We start from the raw sequence: 23,108 nt of genomic DNA, 5'->3' as shown, positions 1-23,108 counted from the left end.
CTAATGACTACCACACGTTCTTTTTATTTTATTTTATTTTTTTATTACCACACATTATAAGAACTTTTTTTTTTTTTTTCAGGTTTCTTCTTCATATCCGTTCTTGCCCAGCCCTTAGGTTTCTGGCTGGTTTACCAGTTTGCCCAAGCCTGACTGGCTTTCTTATTCCCGCTGGTAGTTGACATTGACACATAAGGGTATATCCTAGGAAGTAGAAGTATTGGGACAGTACTTATTCCTTAAAATGCTATGTTGACCAACTCTGAACATAAAGACAGGCCTTCCAACTAGATCCTACATGCCATTGGATACAAGGATCGACTGTCACTGAGCAGCAGGCCAGAGAACAGCTGGACTTCCCATGATTTTGGGTTTGATTTCACTTTGGTTTGCTTTTAATGGGAATTTGAATCAGAGTGGAAGTTTAAAGCACATTGACTCTAGGAGGTTCCTGCCCTTAGAGCTATGGAGGGAAGTTGTCGAGATGGAAGTGGGAGGTAAAAAGTGAATGGTAGAGAGTGATATTAATGCAATAATTTAGGCTAAAGCAAAACTTAGAGCCCATAGCTTTGGAGGAAGGAATGTATTTGTGAGGACCAAAAAATTAGTCAGGATGAGCTAACTGCTCTCAAATCCCAATATCTCAGTGGCTAAATACCACAGAGGCAGGCTGTGGGGATGGAGGGCTCTGCTCCATATAGTCCTTCAGGCATCTAGGCCCTTTTCAGGGTAGGGGACTGGCCATCCTTTAGGATCTTGGAGTCTTCCATGGGATCGTCTGTATGTGACCCTCAGCCCAGGGGAAAAAAAGGGAGGGTTGTGAACTAGGCTTGCAGGTCAGGCTTCAACGACATGGGTGTCATTTCTCACCACATTCTGTTGACTAGAGTGCATTCCATTCACCCCACTATCCGCACACGAGGCTGCGAAATGAAGTGTAGCTGGGTGTTGGGGGCAGAGATGGGGTGGAGAGAAAGAATGTGGGTTTGATGGGCACAATATGTGTATACACAACATGTGTATACTACGATATACTTGTCTTAAGCAAGGGTGTATACACAACATGTGTCTACTACTGTGTACTTATCTTAAGCATATGTATACACAACATGTGTATACTACTGTATATTTGTCTTAAGCAAGGGTGACTTTTCCTAGGAAGGGCTTGAGCTGCCAAGTATCCGATTGGAGTCTTGACTAACACCCTGCTCGTAATGAAATGCTGGCCACTCACAGAGCATCACAGGCTTTGGTGGAGTGGGAGAATAATGTTGCCCTCAGAGAATGTATTATAAATAAAGGTAAAGGCCAACCGCCCCCCCCCAGATCTCATATTTTGTACTGTATTTCACATGGCCTCAACTTGTAGGTGAAGGTAGTTATATTCTTGCTGGTACAGAGGTTTGGAATGTGTGTCCTAGTGGAAGAAAGGTTAAAAAAAATGATATTCAGTGAAATGATGATCAGTGACTTCAGGCAAATCCTTCTGACTGGTCATAAATCACTTTAAAAAAACTAAAAGGCAGACATTTAAAGGGGGACTTTTTGCCCTGGCTACCAGGGTACTCAATCCTTTTAATGCTCACATTCAATAATTATATTAACTCTATGGCTTGGTGTTTCTTTTTTTAAAAGACGTTTTAAGTTTATTTATTTATTTGATTAAGTGAGAGAGAGAGAGAGAGAGAGAGAGCATGAGCAGAGGGAGAGGAAGAGGCAGAATCCCTGCTGAGCAGGGAGCATGACATGGAGCTCAATCCCAAGACCCCAGGATCATGACCTGAGCCAAAGGCAGACACTTAAATGACTGAGTCACCCAGCTGACCCTGGTTGGTATTTCTTATAGTTACTTCTTGGTTCATGTTTTTTCTATTTGAGTTTTTTAACTATTTCATGGTATTTGCCTTTTCTTGTAGAAAGAAAATAGGTAAAGGTATTTTTTTTTCATTTCCTTTAATGTTGAGTTTGAAGAGTAATATTTGTGAAAGAGATTTTCAGCCTTGGAGCTGTTGCTATTACATGGTGGTTTTGGAGAAGAACCTCTGGTTGAAAAAGGGGTCAACTCTGTAAGCCAAAGGAGGACATCACTCTTTCGAGGGCAGCTAGAGCTTTTGGGTCCAACCCACAGCTCTTGGTCAGAATGGAAAAAGCCCTTTCAAGTTCCATTTCTTCCTGGCTTTATATTGAATATTTATGGGTCAGATCATTTGTTTTTATGATTTCTTCCAATCCAGAGATCCTCAACCTCTTCGGGGGTCAGGGAATTCTTTGTTGTCAGTCACTGTCCTGTGCACTGGAGGTTGGTTAGTGGCACCCCTGACTTTCACCCACTATGAAGCTTATGGCACTGTCCCCTATTCGTAACAACAACAACAACAACAAAAATGTCTCTAGACACTGCCAGATAGGTAGGTCCTCTGGGGGAAACTGCCCTCGGTTGAGAATCATTGCTGTAGTCTGAAAGTATTGGTGACCTTGCATGCATACCCAAACTTCCCGCAGGATCCTGGTGTTTAATTAAATGTATTTTGCCATTTCTCATAGAGAGGGCAGTTAGAGACAAAGATTTGGGGTGGCAGGGAGCACAGTTTTAAGATCACCTGCACTTCTGCTCCCATGGGGCAGAGAATGAAACAGTGTGGAACGAATGTCACGTGTATATGTCCAGAACTGGAAGAGAAAAAGCCTTCTCAGTCCTCATGAACCTATGAGCAGCTGACTCCATTTCTAGGGTATTATCGAAAGTTCAAAAGAAGATGGATTCTAGAACCTGAAGCCCTGCAGCAGCGCCTCTCCAACTTTCACATGCTTGGGAATCACTGGCCCTCTTGTTGAAACATAAATGCAGAGTTGATAGGGCTGGGTGGGGGTCTGAGATTCTGCATTTCTAACGGGCTACCCGGTGACCCTAATGCTGCTGGTCCCCCACCACAATTTGAGTAGAGGGTGGGTGGTCTCTGAGAAGCAGAGCTGGCCATTGATGCCATTTTCCGATTCTGTAGAAGGAACTGTTCTGTTCCCAGATTATTTCATTGGCCAGGTGACTAAGAAAGTAATCAGTTTGCAGTTTTTTAAAATTTTTCTACCATTCTTAAGAAAGCACAACCCAGGGTTGTAGCCTCCCCCACCGACTTCTGCACACCGGCCCTAAGCCTTTGAGGTTCGCTGGAGATGAGGTGGTCATGTGCTTCCTTTCGATCCTTATATTTTGTTAGACCTCCTCTGTGCCAGAGAGAGTGTGTGAGAGCCAGCATGAGTGAGGCAAGGGGTTCTTTTCAGACAGGGGAACTTCAGAGAAGCAATTCGAGTATCAGACAGGGTTTTGTGTGGGTGGCTATTTTAGCCAAGCTGTGCTTTCAAACAATGCAGCATGGATCTGGAAAGCAATAGAGTGTAGCTCCACTTCTGGGGCCAGACACCACCTTACTTCCAGTTCCAGTTCAATCACTTCCTTACTTTAGCATCCTCACCTGTAAAGGGAGATAATACCAGCACCTACCTCCTCCTGGGGTGGCATTCCAGAGAACAGAGTTAAATGCACACAAACCTATATGGTGCTGAACACAGAGCCTGATCAGGGGAAGCATGCATCAGTAAATTTCCAGTTGTGAATGATACTGATGCTATAGTTATTGGAACCATGGCTGGTAGGTCTGTTTCCACCTCTGAAGTGTCTGCTCATACCACACTCCCATTGGTGACATCTGTCATGATGCTGAGTGGTTCCCAAGTTGGGCTGGGCCAGGCTGTGAACCTTGAAACCACTCCCACCAGAGACCCTGATCCTCTTGAGAATGAAGGGACTCACCCCCCTCCCCCGCACTTTTGAGAATCAGTGACTCAAAGCAGTGATCCAATCTGGTAAATAACTTTCCAGTCCTGGTAAATGCAAAGATGGCAGCAAACCTTAACTTGCTTAGCCTCTGACCCCTAAAACCACCATTGCCCATAATCACTTCACTCGAAAATGGGGTGGGGGCAGGGCACATCCTGTGGACATCTGGCTGTCAAGAGTTTCCAACTGGAAATTTGCAAGGGATCTTTGACATTTCTTCACCATTCACACATCCATTTCCTGAGGAAGAGTTGTCAACCCATGGTAAGCAGGAGTGCAGTTCTTTTGAACATAGGTTCCCTAATCACTTCCTTTTCATTCTCCATATTGTACACTCTTGTGTACCCTTGGCCCAATAGGGACTTCAGCTTCCATACTGAAAGGGTCTCCTTTGAAGGGGGAAACAGGATACCCTGTCTTTTCCTCTGGTAGTTCCATGACAAGGCGGATGAACTGCCTCTTTTGGTTTCCAGGAAGAGGTGGACTGACTTTTCCTCAGAGCATTCCGACTTTCTCCAGCAGCCTGGAACCTTTGTCTGCCTCAGCCTCTGCCAATGGCCTCCAGGGACCACTTTCTGAAGCCTGCCACTAACACTTTTCCAAACACAACAAACGCATGTTTGGGGATACGTTTTCTCAGTTAATCCTCAAGTACTGAATGCCTCTTTTCTTCCCTGAGTATGTAATGTGATAACAATGGGTCCTTTCTCTAGCCTCCTGACATGTTCTGCCTCCCACCCTAAGGTCTCTCCTCCAGTCATCCTAGACCGGCCTCTCAGAAATATTAATCTCACCAGCTCACTTCATTGCTGAAATCACTTCACTGGCTTCTTTACCTCTACAAGAAAAAATCCAAACTCTTGGGCTTGACTTCCATCCTCCCTGGTGCCCGAGCCAGGGAGGATGTCACTGGGCCATTGTCACAAGTGCCAAACTGTATGGTTCAAGTTAACAGTATTTCATTAGGGGGCATTTTCTCTTGTTTTACAGGACTCACTAATGAAAGAAAGGAAGGAAGGGGAAGGAAAAAGAAAAGGCTTAGGGAATGTGACACAGCTGCCTAGGGAGAAACACGTTAGGTCTTAGCCAAAGGTTGAGAGACTGAGTGGGAGCAGGGTCCTGAATTCAGTGGTGTCTGGTGTCCACAAGATGGCAGATATCCAGATCCCCAAAATAACTAGTTATGAGTCTTCCCAGGATGTTCATAGCTATTCCATCGAGGAAAAAATAATATTGAAGTGTTTCGGTAAATTCAGTTAGAGACAATGTGGTTTTGTAAGGAAACAGGGTCCTTTACTATGGGACTTGGGATATCCATCAATGCGCTGAAAGGGATATTGTGAACCTAGACTATGAATCTTTTCTCAACTTTATTGAAGCACAGAATTTTGTTTGCACAGGACATCTTGCGGACTAGGAGTGCTCTGCAGAGCGGACTTGGGAAATGCTGGTGTAGGCAATACAAAGGAATGCTTGACTACGCTCCCCACTGTCTCAGCCAGATGCCTCACATTGTTTCTGTAAATGCTGCTTGAGGGTAGTGACTAATTTGTTCATTTCAAAGGGTCATTGACCTTCAAAAAAAAAAAGACTTATTCCCAAAGGATTAGAACTAACAGAGTAATAGTAGAACTCGTTCTTAATTTATTTAGGGGAAAGAGGGGGACGGCAGGGAGTGACGTGTTACCACAAAACCTGTCATTAACAATTAGGTGTCATGTGGCCTAGTTGATTTCCTATTCCCATTTCAACTATGAGTCCACTTATTACACCATTGGGTAATTAGAAAAAAAATGTAAGAATCCATAGTAGAGTAGCATAGGAATGATAACAACTTATCAGAGCCACTGAAGAAGGGGCTTCTTATTGTTGGACTGCATAATCCCAAATTCAGATGAAGACTTGGGATTTGAGAGTTAGCCCCTGAAAATAGAAGAACTTGTTTTCCCTTTCCCCCAGTTGGACTGGATTTTAGCAGGTTTCTTTTGCCTTCACATTTTGTGGCTCAAGGTAAAATTAAGCCTGAGTCCTTGCTTTGGCTCTACTTAACAGGGAGGGTCCCTTTGGCAACTCTGGGCTTCATCAGCATCTGTTGAGAGAGGAGGCCATTTCCGCTTGCCTTGTGGTGATACACACAGGCAACTCCAGAAGGCTTATGTAATGAGACTGGAATGGTCCATGAGCTGAATAATGGAGCTGATAATAAAGCTGTTCAGTAAAGCAGAAGACATTTTGACAGGACAGAACATAGTGGTTCCTTCTAAAGATTGGATTATGGGAAGCTTTCCACAGCACACAGAAAGCTAAAAATGAGCATGTGGAGCTCTGGAACCCAAGAACGGGGACTGAATTGGCAACAGAGTTCCCGTGCTGCTGAGGTGAACCCCAAAGGCTCTTCCCTTTATCTTAAACTAACAGAGGCGCCTCTTAGGGGTCAGAGAAGCTGATGGAACCCATGGACCCTCTTCTTGATAGAATGCACATACCCTCATACACAAAATTTTGTAACTCCCTTCAGAAGCCCTTTCAAGAGTCCTGCTTCTAGCTCTCTGGTTCTCTGGGACTTAAATGAAGAATAAACTTGCTCCTGGTTGGATGCATATATGACTTAAGGGAATTAAGAATAGACTCGCAACCTGTGAGCTTATATTACTATGTGAACTTTTGTTCTGCTGTTCCAGCGCTGGAGCCAGCAGGAGACAGAGAAGTCAAGACGTAAGGCTTGCCTCCTTTATCCTTCTGGATCACTTAGCAAACAGTACCCTTGTTAGCGGGGGTTAGACTGTAAAGTACAGACAAACTACTGGAGCTGCTACAGGAAATCAGAGCATGTGGGATGAACAGCAAGGGCTAGATAAAATATGAGGAAGCAAAGTGTAGTCCGGGGGAGGTGGTGGGGTCTAGTGTGAGCCAGTGCACATTTGCTGAGGAGCACAGCGGGGCCAAGACCCAGGTGGTCTGAAGTAGAGCGCTCTTGAGCCAAGGGGATGGATCTTTGAGATGTGCTTCGTTCCCCGGGCTAGGTCCTTGCCACGGGGCTGCTGCCCATGTAGAGCTTGTCAACAGGCAGGTGACTGACACCTCAAGGCTAGAATTGCTATCTGAGAGGCGGCAAATCACACACCGAGGGACCTTTTTGGAGTTGGCCAAACCATTATGAGCTATAGTAAGCTCTGGACCCTGGACCATGGGAGCAGACTCAGGGATAATTGTCTTTTTGCCTTCCGTGGAATGCTCTTGGTAAACCGGAGATAATCTTCATCGATGGGCCATGTTGGGTATAGCTTCTTGTCTCCCTGGGCCGTTTCAAAAAAATGTAATCTTGTGTATTTTGACTCCTGCCCTGTGAAGTAGAAGCGAATGAAAAGCTTGCCCCTGATGAATATTTACACCTACTCACAAATGCAAGCAGGTTCTTTCAAAACTGAGGCCCAGAGAAGCAGACTGAGTGGAGCAAGTCAGTGGTACCAGCCAGCCAAGAAAGCATGTTTCCCCCCCCATCCCCCCCGATCTGGTGCCCAGGCTGCCAGCAATGTTTGCGGCAGAGAGACATCGTCTTCTCTGGCCCAGACCCTCTCCTCAAGCCATCCTTCCTGGCATCTGTCTGATAAGAGGGCATATCCAGGCAGGGTCAGCTACTGACTGCCAACAGCTGAAACATTAAGGGAAGTGGGATGAAAAACAGCCCACAGATGGGTTCCGGGTGAGAAGGAAAGCCGCGGATTATACCAGGGCGTGGGCTTTCAGCACTTTCTTCCACTCTGCTCTCCAGCTGGACCAGCAGATGACTGTTTCTTCTCACTCGGCACCTTCTTGCTTGGGACAGGGTGTTGTGTCTGTGTGTTGAGCTGCAAAGTGATCTGAATCTGCAGCAAGAATTTCCTGGCCTGGGCCCCCATGGGGTTGGGGGGTGGGTGTTGGGGTTTGGGCTGGGGAGAGTGAGTAGGGAGGCCACTAATCTTGCAGAAGTTGTGGGTCTGAACCCAGTCTTCTTGAAGATTCCGAGCAGGGAAATCCTCCCTGGCATCACCCCACCCCTCCTTTCGCTCGGCAGTCTGGCGGACCTGCCGGGTCTCCCAAGGTGGGTACCCTGTGGCATGGCCACGGAACACCAGACAAAACTAAGATTTGGGATTGAGCTCGCCACCCCACCGCACGCCAGCCCTGCCCCCTTGTGGGCTCTCCTTTCCTTTTTCGTTTACCTTTCCCTCTTTGCCTGCCTCCCTGTCACCTTGAGCAGCACCTTCATTTTGTCCAGGCCCCGCCCCACGCCCATACTTAGCCCTGGTGTCCGTGTTGTAGGCTGTTTAGTGGTTTCGTTTTGTTGCTAACAACTTTATTGAGATATAATTCACATACCATTTACGCTCTTAAAGTGTACGGTTTAGTTGGGTTTAGTGTCATCACAAGGTACCACTGTCACCACTGTCCAGTTCCAGAATATTTTCTTCACCCGCAAAAGAAACCTCATACCCACTGGCAGTCATCCCCCCCCAACCCTCCCCATAGCTCCTGGCATCCACTGATCTACTTTCTGTCTCTCTGGATTTGCTTGTTCTGGCCTTTTCATATAAGCGGAAACAGACATTATGTGACTAGCTTTATTCCTCAGCCTAATGTTTTCGAGAGTGATCTATTCTAACTGAATAGTATTGCACTGTTGTGGATATACTGATCGTTTTATGTATTGATAGACACTTGTGTTGTTTTCACTTTTCGGCCATTATGAATATCGCTGCTGTGAAGATTTGCATACCTTCTCTGAGTCCCAACTTTGACTCCTCTTGGGTACATGCCCAGCAGTGAAATTACTGGTTCAGGTGGTAACTCTGTATTGAACTTGGAGGAACTGCCAGACTGTTTTCCATTTTACACCACTTTATACTGTTATGCTCCCACCAGCAGTGGATGAGGCTTCTGATTTCTCCATGTCCTCGCCAACAATTGATGTTTTTTCTTTTTTAATGATAGCCATCCTTGGTGGGTGCGAAGTGGTAGCACACTGTGGGTGTGATGATGGGTGTGCTCTTCATCAGGGGACTCCTTTCCAGTCTTTAGTACTCTAGTGTGAACTCATTAAACCTCTGGAAAAGGTAAAGCCCTTTTTTGACTAATGCTTGAACCTGGGGCCGTGTCAGGCATTCTGGTGGAGCAAAGTGGAAGAGAGTTTAGGGACAGAGTGGGCTTGCCACCTTTGGGAGCTCTGCCTTAGCGGGAAGGGCCAGTCAGCCCAGAGCATGGGCATAAGAGGATTCTTGGTGAATGTGATGGCTCAGAGGTGACTTTCTAGTCACCACGCAGAATCTGGCCATTTTCAAGAAGTTCTAAGGGGCAGTGGAAAACAACTGTACTAGCTTGGGCCTCTGGAACAAAAATACCAGAGATTGAGTAGCTTCAACATAAACATTTAGGTCTCACAGTTCTGGTGGCTGGGAAGTCTAAGATCAAATGGCCAGCATATGTGGTATCTGGTGAGACCCAAGTTCATGGCTTACAGGTAGCCACCTTCATGCTGAAAACAGAGATCACCTCCCTTCCTTCTGGTCTCTTCTGATAAGGGCACTAATCCCATTTGGGAGGGTTTTGCCATCTTGACCTAATTCCGTCCCAAAGGTCCCACCTCCTTTTTTGTCTTCTCTTTCAAGTTTGTATTTAAATTCCAGTTAGTTAACACGCAGTGTATTATTAGCTTCACATATACAATTTACTGATTCAACACTTCCATACAGCACCTAGTGCTCATCACAACAAGTGTACTCCTTCCTCCTCATCACCTATTCCCCCCTTACCCCCATCCACCTCCCTTCTGGAAACCATCAGCAGGCTCCCTGTAGTTAAGACTCTGTTTCTTGGTTTTCCTCTCTCACTCTTTTGTTTTGTTTCTGAAATTTCACATCGGAATGAAATCATATGATACTTGTCTCTGACTAACTGATATCACTTAACATTATATTCTCTAGCTCCATCCACATCGTTGCAAATGGGAAGAGTTTGTTCATTTTGGTAGCTGAGTAGTATTCCACTGCATATACGTACCACTTCTTTATCCCTTCATCAGTTGATGGACATTGGGGTTCTTTCCATAGTTTGGTTATTGTGGACATTGTTGCTATAAACATCAGGGTTCATGTATCCCTTTGAATCAGTATTTTTGTATCCTTTGGTAAATATCTAGTGGCACAATTGCCAGATCATGGGGTAGCTCTATTTTTAACTTTGTGAGGAACCTCCATACCATTTTTCAGAGTGGCTACACCAGCTTGCATTACCACCAACAGTGTAGGAGGATTCCATTTTCTCTGGATCTTCGCCAACATCTGTTGTTTTCCGTGTTGTTCAATCTAGCCGTTCTGACTGGTGTGAGGTGATTATCTCATTGTAGTTTTGATTGGTATTTCCCTGATGATGCGTGATATTGAGCATTTTTCATGTATCTGTTAGCCATCTGTAGGTCTTCTTTTTTTTAAAGATTTTATTTATTTAAGAGATCACACACATGAGCAGGAGAAGGAGAAGAGGAAGAGGAGGAAGCAGACTCTCCGCTGAGCAGGGAGCCCAACATGGGGGCTCCTGAGCCTAAGGCAGACACTTAACCAACTGAGCCACCCAGGTGCCCCATCTTCTTTTTTTTTTAAGATTTTATTTTTTTTTTATTAGAGAGAGAGACAGAGAGGAGGAGAGTGCAAGGAGGGGGAGAGCGAGAGAGAGAATCTCAAGAAGATTCCATGCTGAGCACAGAGCCTAATGTGGGGTTCAGTCTCACGACTCTAAGATCATGACCTGAGTCAAAATCAAGAGTCAGATGCTTAACTGACTGAGCCACGCAAGCACCTTCTTCTTCGGAAAAGTGTCTATTCCTGTCCTCTGCAAAGGCCCCACCTCCTAATACCATCATACTGGAGATTAGGTTTTTAACATATGAATCTGTGGGGCAGGGAGGACATAGACATTCAGTCTAATGCAAACACCTGCCGTAAAGATTAGGCAGCCCCACATCTCTTCCCTTAGCAACCTACTTCCTGCCTTCCAGAAATTCTATCTTTTATAGCTAATAGTAATATAACAGTAGCAGCATTTACTAAGCATTAATACTCACCCAGTTCTATGGCTAGCACATTATCTTGTTGGTGCTTCACAACGTTTGAAGTAGATCTTATTATCAGTTCCATTTTCTAGATGAGGGAACTGAGACTCAGTAACATGAAATGATTTGCTCAGCTTATCTGTGGCAACTAATTAATAGTGGAGCTGGAATTTGGATCCAAATGGGAAACTGAAGTCAGGTCTCTCCTCCTAGTAGGACAGACCTTGGAGGCTGTATTCAGTCATCTCTTCCACATAAGCCCTAAGTTCTGGAAGGTTCTGTATCTCTTGCCTCATGCTCTACAGCTTCATTATGGATAAAGCACCAGAAGCCCACATAATGATTTCATTATCTAGAAAAACAACGTGTTTCCAAAAGTTGTCTTCCCTTGGCACCTTGGTATGAATTAAGAAGATGAGTCCCAATCCTCCCTACCAAGACCTCAATGTGATGGGCCAGAGAAGAGTTGGGTTTCCACAGAGGACAGTTGAAGAAAGATCTGGAAATCTTAAGTCTCTGCCCCAGGAAAGCAGGTGCAGTTAAGCTGCCCCTTGGAGAGGCCCAGGGCAAAGAGAGGTAAGAGGGGTTGGAGCAATGAAAGGAAGAAATCTAAATAGTAGGCATCGCAGTTGTGGCTGATGGACCCATTTGAATCAGTACCTTTGCTCTTAGCATTCCAGAGAACAACTCACCTGAACCCACATGGCCTCAGAGGCTGAACACCTGTTCCTATTTTGAAGGGGACTAGACACAGCCACTGTTTGGGATGCATTCATTCTGCAGGATTTATTTTGTCCTTGCTTTATGCAGCACCCAGCTGTCCCTCCGTCAGCTATGGCAGCACTTCTTGCAGGAGCTTAGTGGTTTCCCATGGCACCCTTAGTCATCTGCTTTCTTCCCATCTGGGCCAAGGCCAAAAGGCAACCCAAATTTATACACTTTAAAATAATTTGTTTTAGAAAGTGCTGTACTAGCTACCACTGTCCAGAGGTGTTGAATAGTGTTGGGAGGAGAGAACCATCTCATAGTGTTCAGACTGGGAACACAGAGTCCTAGCTAGGCTCTGTCCCACAAGTAGGAGTAGAGAACTGTGACCAGCTTGGTAGGATTGATTTTCTATGGTTGGAAGGGGCTCAAAATATTCACCTAGTCTAGCCTTTGGCCTTCAAGTAGAATTATTATTTTCCAACAGAAACTCCCCAAACTGAATTTTGGAATGAGAAATATGGTTAAGGATTACTTTCTAGTGTCCAACCTAAATTGTTCATGATGCAGATGACATTTTTTCCCATTTGACATAGTTTGGCAATTGGTTCTAATCTGGCCTCCCAGCCTCAATGTTTATGAGTTATCATAAAGTATGTTAGCAACTAACATCTTTTAATGCCAGCCCCTCCAATGAAAGCAGGATTCTCCTTGAAGTCGGGGTCAAGTCTTATTTACCTCTGCAGCTCCAACCCAGCAAGGTACCAATTATTTTCATGGTAAGCTTGAGGACCTGTTTGTGCTGGGTATAGTCAAATCCCCCATAAGCAGATGTTAAATGAAGAAGGGGGGAGAAAAGGAAAATAGTCTCTTAACTGTTGTTAACCCCAGAGCACTTACCGTACACATAAGCACAAAGCAATCGCCATTTAATTAACTGTCCAGTTATCCATGGAAGCAAGGAAATCCTTCTATGTTCTTCTGTGGTCCTTATTTCTATACCAACACCATTTACCATTTATGGGCATTTGTGGGCATTATTATGTACTGGATACTTTGGGGCTTTTTAAAATAAGTGATCTCTAAACTTCATAGTCTTGTAAGGTAGAGGACATTCTCATTTTGAAGACAAAGAAACCAAGGCACAAAGAGATCAAGTAACCTTCCCAAGGTCACAGATCAAAGACATGCCAAAGCTGGGTTTTGTGCCCAATGTTCACAGACCCCAGAGACCAGGTTCGATTCTTTTTGTTTGCACTGATGTGAGATAGAGCAGAAAACACTGCCTACAAACAACACCCTATTTCAGGACTTCTTTCCTTGCCCCTTCCTTTGGCGTGTTCCTTCTCATGTTTCTCAGATCTAGGGTCAAACCCTTTGAACTATATGGTTCTATGTTGTGTGTGTGTATCATCATAATTAAAGGGAAGACAAACTCTTACTTTAAGCCTTCTATCGCCATCTCTAAATTCCCTCTCCACCACACCTCCAACATGGTCTGCAGATGTGCTGGGACCACACCAGTAGAATGACAGAGAACCAGACTGGAAACATTAGCACCAGGCTCAGCCATCAAGTGTCAAGTAGGAACCCAAGTAACAGTAGTGATGGGCAAGAGAAGGGAGGGACTTGGAGTCCAGGAGATTGGCAACTGATCCCTTGAAGCTCTGGAGAGGTTTGCATTTCTCTCATAAACACTGGGAGCTGATTTGTCTCCTGACATACAAGCAGCCTTCCTGACTTGCCAAGAAGTGGCCTGCTAAGAAAATAGAAATTTGAGGGGAGAGAGAGTAGAGAAGTCAGCAGCCAGCATGAGGATTTTGGGTTCTGGAGGGTGGGAAGAAGGCCAGTGCCAGGAGGGGAGAGAATGGTGTACCAAAGGAAGTGGGATAGGACCACAGACTTCTTGGTAAAATTTGCCAGTTTCTCTGAAGAGCAAAAAAACAAAGCAAAACAAACTTGTGGCAAAGTTATTCATACTGAGATGTTCTGGACCATGTGTAACCTCTCACAGAAATACTGGGATTATAAAAATCTGATTGCAAAAGGCAACCATTTATCCCAAAGGAATGGACTTCCAGTGATGGCATTTTAGGCACCAGTGAGTTCAAAGGAAGGGAGAGATACAGAGGATAGGGGAGCATTTTTCCAAGCCCCACGGAAGCCATAGTTCTGCTACATGTGAGACCATCCCTAATGAGGAGGGGGAGCATTGAAGGAACAGTTTTTTTCCCAGCACAACTGTAGTCACATGGCTTCGCCCTTGTCTGCTGACCCCATCATGTCCTCGTCCCACTCCTCCTCAGAGTACCATTGCCACGAGGGGCCCTGAGGTTAGCTTTTCTTGGACTGATTTTCTTCCAGTATTTGGCCAGGAACATCGAATGTGTTCCAGGAATAGTTGGTTAGAAGCCCAGCCACCTTGGAAAATCTAGGAAGGGAGAGTGGAGAGTACCAGGTGGCCTTCTTTGCTTTGATGGCACCCTGCATGCTCTGTTGGCCCATTCTAAAGATGCAAGAGGAGATTTGAGTCCCATTTTTATTCAGTAAAACTGCAGATTACAAGTCACTTCTCCAATTTAATTACTTATTTCTTATTTATTTCCAGGAGTGTGCATTCTTTACTTTGTGTTCTAAATTAGGAATGGAAGGGCCTTGCTGTTCGACTTTACTGAACAGCTAGCATTTGTGTCCCTGCCCATTTAATTAATTTATTATTATGGTGATTTGGGGGTTTTATGGTTTTTATCCACTAAGTTTGGGGGTGCCTTTTTTCATGTATGTGTATGTTTAATTCTACTATAATTAACATACAGTGCTATATTAGTTTCAGGTGTACAATATAATGATTCAACAATTCCATACATCCCATTCTTAGATAGAAAAACTGGGGCCCAAAGGGGTAAAGTGACTTGGCAAGGTTAGAGAAAGTGGTTACCCACCCTGGGGTTTTTGACTCCATGATCCTACCTCCAAGTTTAAGAAAACAATCTTTTCTTTAGTAAAAATTGTATATGTCTAAGGTATAAAACATACTGATTTGATATACATATTTATATATATTGAGATGATTATTAAAGTCAAGCTAATTAGCATCATCTCCTCACGTAGTTACCATTTACTTTGTGGGGAGAACACCTGAAATCTCTCTTAGCAAATGTCCGGGATACAATCTAGTATTATTAATTATACTCATCATGCTATACATTAGATCTCTAGACGTATTCATCTTATGTAACTGCAACTTTATACACTTTGAACAACATCTCCCCCATTTCCCCCACCCCCAGTGTAACCACCGTTCTACTCTCTGCTTCTATTTTTTTTAATATAATCTTTTTTATTTTTCATTAACATATAATGAATTACTAGCCTCAGGGGTACAGGTCTGTGAATCGCCAGGTTTACACACTTCACAGCACTCACCAAAGCACATACCCTCCCCAATGTCCATAACCCCACCCCCCTTCTCCCAACCCCCCTCCCCCCAGCAACCCTCAGTTTGTTTTGTGAGATTAAGAGTCACTTATGGTTTGTCTCCCTCCCAATTCCATCTTGTTTCATTGATTCTTCTTCTACCCACTTAACCCCCCATGTTGCATCTCCACTTCCTCATATCAGGGAGATCATATGATAGTTGTCTTTCTCTGATTGACTTATTTTGCTAAGCATAATACCCTCTAGTTCCAATCATGTCGTTGCAAATGACAAGATTTCATTTCTTTTAATGGCTGCATAGTATTCCATTGTATATATATACCCCATCTTCTTTATCCGTTCATCTGTTGATGGACATCTAGGTCCTTTCCATAGTTTGGCTATTGTGGACATTGCTGCTATAAACATTCGGGTGTACGTGCCGCTTCAGATCACTACACTTGTATCTTTAGGGTAAGTACCCAGTAGTGTGATTGCTGGGTTGTAGGGTAGCTTTTCAACTATTTTCAACATTTTGAGGAACCTCCATGCGTTTTCCAGAGTGGTTGCACCAGCTTTCATTCCCACCAACAGTGTAGGAGGGATCCCCTTTCTTCGCATCCTCGCCAGCATCTGTCATTTCCTGACTTGTTGATTTTAGCCATTCTGACTGGTGTGAGGTGGTATCTCATTGTGGTTTTGATTTGTAGTTCCCTGATACCGAGTGATGTGGGGCACTTTTTCATGTGTCTATTGGCCATCTGGATGTCTTCTTTGCAGAAACTTCTGTTCATGTCCTCTGCCCATTTCTTGATTGGATTATTTGTTCTTTGGGTGTTGAGTTTGATAAGTTCTTTATAGATTTTGGATACTAGCCCTTTATCTGATATGTTGTTTGCAAGTATCTTCTCCCATTCTGTCAGTTGTCTTTTGGTTTTATTAAGATCAAAAGCTTTTGCACAGCAAAGGAAACAGTCTACTCTCTGCTTCTATATATTCAACGTGTTTTTAGGTTTCACAAAAAATGTGACCATACAATTTTTTTCCTTTCTGTATCTGCCTTATTTCACTTAGCATAATGTCCTCCAGGTTCAGTCATGTTGTTGTAAGTGGTGAGATGTCTTTTTTAAGGTTGAATAATATTCCCTTGTATGTATGTACCGCTTTTTCTTTATCTACTCATTGACTGACTGACACTTAGGCTGTTTCTTTACTTTGGCTATTGTGAATAATGCTGCAATGAGCATGGGATGTAGTAAACATGGAAACACAGATCTCTCTTCCAGGTATGGATTTCATTTCCTTTCCATCTGCCAGTGTTTAACACCCACTCTATAAAAAGAGCACAAACTTCAAGACAGGAAAACTATTTCTGAGTTGGCTTTCCTGTTAATATCTGGGTGACATGGGCCAAATCTTTTGGGATATCAATAGCCTCATTTCTGTAATTCTCTCACCACTCTATTAGGGTTATTAAAAGTATGAAATAAGAGTAAATGGAAAGATATTAAGATAAATGTATTGTGTAAAACTAGCAGTAAGTATGCTCATAATTGGTTTCTTTTTCTTTGATTCTGTTTTGTGTTTCTCTCTTTTGCTTTCTCCCCATCTCTTGTTGGGTAGATTAATAGACTCTATGCCAGGCTACTCTGAAGACTGTTGCAAGAAAGACTCTCAAGGTCATGATTCCACTGGAAAACCTCACCCTGCAGTTGCTTCCCCATCAATCCCTTGGTAGAAGGCCCATTTCAAAAATCAATCCACATTCTTCTGTAGCAAAATAATTCCAACCTTCTTTTTTTCTTTTGGCATTCCAAAGATCTGTCAACTCCTGTAAGAGTCATGGTTGATATTCTTTTGTAGGTCATCCCAGTTTTCCTTCACCACAAAATATTGAGATTTGGTATAATTAGAGCCCAGAGGGGTGAATGGGCCTGCCTCTGTCTTTTTTCCAGTGAATTTTACTCCTGTGTACCAGCTGCAGCTGTCTGGTTGTGTGTACCTGTGGGCCGGAGCAGGCACTTAGGGTCAACTGGTATGAGTTAAACATGCTCTAGAAGCTAAGACTTCTTTTTTTCTTTTGTTTAGGATTTATTTATTTGAGAGAGAACATGCAAGTGAGGGGAGTGGCAGAGGGAGAGAGAGAGAGAGAGAGAATCTCAAGCAGACTTCCTGCTGAGTGTGGGGCTAGATCTCACCACCCTGAGATTATAACCTGAGCTGAAATCAAGAGTCAGACTCTTAACCGATGGAACCACCCAGGTGCCCCTAAGTCTTCTTTTTAAGGAACTACTTTTGTATTCTGTGAGGAGTCATTAATAATTAGTTAACACCCAAGGAATGAGTTACTCAGAACTCATAGGTCAAGTTACATAGCAAAGTATAGAATTGAGTTAGTTACGCAAATTGCTGGAGCCAGAGTAAATGTGATACCAGTTTCCTGGGTATTGTAGACCAAAACATTCTAGGGGGACAACTCAGCCTTCATGTTCCATTTGTTTTGGTTTTTATTTTTTATTTTTTTTAAGATTTTATTTATTTATTTGACAGAGAGAAATCACAAGTAGGTCGAGAGGCAGGCAGAGAGAGGAAAGGAAGCAGGCCTCCTGCTGAGCAGAGAGCCCGATGTGGAACTCGATCCCAGGACCCTGAGATCATGATCTGAGCCGAAGGCAGCGGCTTAACCCACTGAACCACCCAGGCACCCCAGTTTTGGTTTTTAAATTAAACTGTCCCTCCCTTGTTACAGGTTTGATATGATTAACATCCTCCTTGGTAGTAGGAAGGATGGAAGATTCTAGAATCAGTCAGACATCAGTTCATATGTTGGTGTTACCAAAGCTCGCTAATTGTGAGACCTGGGGCAAGACAGTTAGTTTCTTAAGCTTTAGTTTCCCCATCAGCAAAATGGGCATAATCGTGTCCATTTCAGAATGGTACTAGTAAAAGCCAATGTAATCACGTATGGAAAAGCATTCACCATTGTACCCTGTATATTAATTAGGGCTCAGTAAATCTGAGCTATTATTACTGCTATTACCATTAGCCTTTATAATTTTCACCTATATCCTAACAATAATTTCATTCTGTTTTTTTCAAAAAATGAAAGATTTATATGATCTCAAGAGAAACCAGATCATCATTCTGCTGTTTTAAATGGTTGTATTGAGTTATAACTAACCCATAAGATGGACTCATTTGCATTATACTTTCGACTGATGGGAAAGAAAGGATGGTCTAACTGTCTAAGCCTTCCCCTAATGAAACACACAACTCCCTTGATTTCTCTTTTTGTGCTATTCTACAGAGGGCACTTTCCAAGCCCCATTTACATCTATTGTTAGTTTGTACATCAGCGATGAGTTTAATCTGGGGGCTTGTTCATTGCTGGGTGTGTGTGTGTGTGCACCCGTGAGTGTGTAAAAAGACATCTTGAGACCATTGATTAGAATCAACTCATCAAATGCATTGGTGCATTAATATTTTGCTCCATGACAACCCTGCTTTAGACACCACAGAGAACAGGAACTCTATAAGGCAGCAACCCAGTCCTTAAAAAGCAGGACACACACAGGTGTACCTAGGTTGACAGAAAAAGATGGAATTTGGGGTCATCACTTACTACATCTGGGACTTCAGAAAAGTCAACCTCTGCGTCTTGTTATCCTCAAGTGAAAAATGGAGTTAAGGATATGATTTACTTGGTTGATAGGGTTGTTATGAGGCTCCCTTATAAAAATGTATGTGAAATCTCTTTGTAAAGTGTTGGCTAGGTGACTCTAAGTCACAAATGGGAGTTAGAGTAACACTCGAGTGCTGGATTGTGTATTTCAGAAATCACATGTTTGGAGAGGGCCAGGTCGTGGGCTGGAGCTGTTAGAAAATACTTCATAGAGGAAAAGGGACTTTCCCTGAGCCTTCAAAATCAGACAGGACTTCAGCAGGTGGAAAAGAGTGGAAGGAGAGGGTGAGCTTAGTGATGGAATTAAAAATAAGCAAAGACTATGTATGTCAACTATATTTCATTAAAAAAAAAAAAAGCAAGGACTCCAGAGGCCAGAATAAGCATACAAGCACATGCCAAGCAATATGAAACATGACAGGGGGTAAAGTTACAAAGGCTGTTATAATAGATGTTTCCTCTTCTGAAAGGACTCCGTCCTTGCGGGCAAGTTAACATGTCATTCGCCTGGTCTCTTAGCTCTGTGAATGCAGGGTCCTTGTCCTTCTCTGATTTCTCTCTCATGTCTATCACAGTACCTGGAACACAATAGGTGCTCAATAAATGCTCAGCAAATGAAAGAATAGATGGATGGTCATGCCCATTGCCATTCAGCCACTGAATCAGGGATTATCTTTTAACTCCCTCTGTGTGGTACAGCCCCATCTGCTGTTGGGATTTATGAAATTCTTTGCAGTGAAGCCAATACTTGGTATGGTTTTTCTCCACCCTGTCCCAGAAGATTCCCTACCACCAACGAACAATAAGGTGACCAGCAAGTCGTGTGAGTACAACGGGACCACTTACCAACATGGTGAGCTGTTCGTGGCTGAAGGGCTCTTTCAGAACCGGCAACCCAATCAGTGTACCCAGTGCAGCTGTTCGGTAAGACCTGGTGTCTTAATGTCCCTGCTAGCCCTACCCCAACACCAGAGCTCCTCCTGTACTTACAAACTGTGAGATCATGACCTGAGCCGAAAGCAAGAGTTGGACGCTCAACTGACTCAGCCACCCAGGACACCCCAAGGTGAATTGCATTTAAATCCCAATTTAAATCCTAATCCTGTAAATCCAGACTCCCTGATTTTCAAGAGCCTTTAACAATCCTGACCTATGTGAAAGAAATCAGACATAGTCATATCCTGGTCTTTATTAAAACGTTAGGACTGTTTAAATGCACAAACATGAGCTGATGGTCTTGCTCTGTCCTCCTTTTAACAACGGTGACCCCAGCAAAGCCTTCGTCAGAAGAACTCAACTGTTTGAAGCCTTGGGAATGCTAGGGGCAGAAAAGTCATTGGTGCCATCTAAGGCCACTCAGTCCAGTTCACAAAAAAAATGGAGCTATCTCTTGGTTCCCATCTGATGTATTCTCCCAATCAGTTTGCCCCTGATGCCCTGCAGTGAGAACTCTCTCAGCAAAACATTATTATTCCTCTGACCTAATCTGTCAGAAGAACCTTATATACCTTAGGAATAAAGTATATTGATTATATCTTCATGGAATTGTGCAGTCCAGAAAATGTAAGAGGTGGAACCAGAAAATGGAAGAAAATGGCTGTTTCAACTGAAGTGTGAGGAAATGAAGTTCAATGTAGGAATTTTTTGCTTGTAAAGGCATTATACACTGGATTTCATGCAGAGGGAAGTTCTAGAATCTCTTCCCTTGGTGACTTAGTAAAAGTATGGTATCTCGGTAGTTTGGGAGAATTTGGTTGTGGCCTTCCCTTACTAATGACTTTTCAGGGACCTTTCTAGCCCCAGATAATATCTTTCTAAGAACAAGGTTTAGGGGCACCTGGGTGGCTTTGATGGTTAAGCATCTGCATTTGGCTCAGGTCCTGATCTCAGGGTCCTGGCATCCAGCCCCATGGCGTTGGGATCCCTGCTCAGCAGGAAGCCTGCTTCTTCCTCTCCTTCTGCCCTTCTGCCTGTTCGTGCTCTCTCTCTTTCTCTCTCTCTCTCTCTCTCTCTCAAATAAATGAACAAGATATTAAAAAAACAAGATTTAAGGAATGATGTTTGGAACATAGAACTTTAGGGAGTGGAAACTATGTAAAGACAGACATAGCAGGTAGATCTGCTCTTCTCCCTTGCCTTATGCTGAATGGAACTGTCCATTCAGATCATCTTGTATAGTTTTGTATTACCCCAGAGAGCTCATCTTCCTGGTTTGGAGCATTATAAAAGGTGACTCTCATGCAGATCTGCATTCCCTGAGATCCCAATGTCCAGCTGGGGTGTGTTGGGGACTAGGGGATACAATGAACAGAAAAGAGAGGAAAAAGACCTTTTGGGGGGGTTGGCAGGCCAATGGTGGCCCTTACATGGACCACTTTGTACCATCTTAGATGAGGAAGCCCAACAAGGAGGGCCAGCTCTTCAGTAACATAGTCTCTGGCATGAAGAAATAGTAAACAGAAGAAAATAAAGCGTAGTAACATTTAGGAAGTATCTAGAACTAACCATGGGAGAACACTGGGAAGGAGTGCCATGTTTCGAGTCCCTACTCATCCCAGGTCCCGAGCTAAGAAGCCTTTACGCTTATTCGCATGTCCCCCTGACCTTTGATTCTGTTTCTCCTTGGCAGGAGGGGAATGTGTACTGTGGTCTCAAGACTTGCCCCAAGTTAACCTGTGCATTCCCCGTCTCCGTTCCTGATTCCTGTTGCCGGCTATGCAGAGGTATGTGTCCCAGATCCCACGACAGAGGGATGTTGCCATACTGGATAGTAGGACTTAAAGGAGAAGGAAATTCCTGGCCAGTGTCATAAGCAAGGGAATTTTCCCATGGTCACCTTAGATTTTAGCCAGAGTTGGGGGGAAGCTAAGTCCATTCACCAAAGGGAGGAAGGAAACACTGATTTTAAGGGCCACTATCTGAAAGAAATTGCCCTGGTGTGTGGCAGGAGAGAAAGAGTGAGCATCATTTATGGAGAAAAGTGAGTGCCTGTGTCACTTCTGCCTTAATCCCTTCTAGCCAGGCCTCCATGTTACGTCATGTGAAACACAAGCCATTTCCATGCACAACCTTAGCAGGAAGAGTGGGTTTTGCAAAGCCCTGACGTTTTGGAGACTGCGCAGGGCAAATTAGGTAAAGTCTTTAAAACCTAAAATTTAGATAGATTCTTTAAAGCCCCACAGTCAAAGAGTGACAAACTCAGGAAAAGCAAAATGGAAGGCAAAGGCATCATCTTCTCAAATTATAGCCAAAATGTCACCGATGTTTTCTCAAGTTAGTGTTCTCTTATTTAGTTTCCCTTATCTTTAATAATGGTGCCATTTGTTTTCTCTCTAAGATCAAGAATAATCACCTTTCATTTCTCTTTTATTTCTTCTTCTCAAATTACTAAATCTATCAGTTGTCTTCTATATGCCTCTCCTTTCTGGCTTGCCCTCTAGCAGTATTCTAATTTCGTCTTCTTTCCTTCCATCCAATCAACATATTTATTGAGCATCTACTCTAAGTTCAGCTCTGTGCCAGAAGCTAGATACATACTGGCAAGTAGAGTAAAGATACAGGGCACTGTCAAAGATATATTCAGGGCACTAAATGAGAAGAACATGCAGCCAAGAATACTTTATCCAGCAAGACTGACATTCAAAATGGATGGAGAGATAAAGAGATTCCAAGACCGACAAGGCTTAAAAGATTATGCAACCACCAAGCCGACACTGCAGGAAATATTAAGGGGGGTTCTATAAAAGAGGAAAAATCCTAAGAATAGCATTGAACAGAAATATAGAGACAATCTACAGAAAGAAAGACTTCGAAGGTAACACGATGTCAATAAAAATGTATCTATCAATAATCACTCTCAATGTGAATGGCCAAAATGTGCCCATAAAATGGCACAGGGTTGCAGATTGGATAAAATGACAGGACCCATCCATATGTTGTCTACAAGAGACCCATTTTGAACCTAAAGATACACCCAGACTGAAAGTGAAGGGATGGAGAAGCATTTTTCATGCCAATGGGCCTCAAAAGAAGACTGGGGTAGTGTTCTCATATCAGATAAGTTAGATTTTAAACTAAAGACTGTAGTCAGAGATACAGAAGGACACTACATAATCCTTAAAGGGACTATCCACCAAGATGATCTAACAATTGTAAATATCTAGCTCCCAATATGAGAGCAGCCATTTACTTAAGAAAACAGTTAATCAAGATAAAGAGTCATATTGATATGAATACACTAATCGTAGGAGATCTTAACACGCCTCTCTCAGAAATAGACAGATCATCGAAGCAGAAAATCAATAAAGAAACAAGAGCATTGAATGACACATTGGACCAGATGGACCTCATAGATATATACAGAACATTCCACCCTAAAACAACAC

General features: G+C 43.4%; 1 protein-coding gene across 6 annotated transcripts in view; it reads left to right on the top strand.

Annotated features, from left to right (window-relative positions):
- Window positions 1–23,108, top strand: part of CHRDL1 (chordin like 1) — a 120,845-nt gene that overhangs the window by 56,072 nt on the left and 41,665 nt on the right. For 3 of the 6 annotated variants that reach the window (XM_032331188.1, XM_032331186.1, XM_032331183.1), the window contains exons 5-6: window positions 19,505–19,647; window positions 21,353–21,446. In XM_032331188.1, coding sequence (XP_032187079.1) covers window positions 19,505–19,647; window positions 21,353–21,446 — 237 coding nt within the window. Of the gene's footprint in view, window positions 1–19,501; window positions 19,648–21,352; window positions 21,447–23,108 lie in introns of all 6 variants that reach the window. The other 3 variants (XM_032331184.1, XM_032331185.1, XM_032331182.1) reach the window with 1 other exon arrangement.

This window comes from Mustela erminea, chromosome X, assembly GCF_009829155.1.
Source record: "Mustela erminea isolate mMusErm1 chromosome X, mMusErm1.Pri, whole genome shotgun sequence".
Lineage (NCBI taxonomy): Eukaryota > Metazoa > Chordata > Mammalia > Carnivora > Mustelidae > Mustela > Mustela erminea.
The sequence above is the reverse complement of the archived record's forward strand: the minus strand, read 5'-3'. Positions and strand labels throughout refer to the sequence as shown.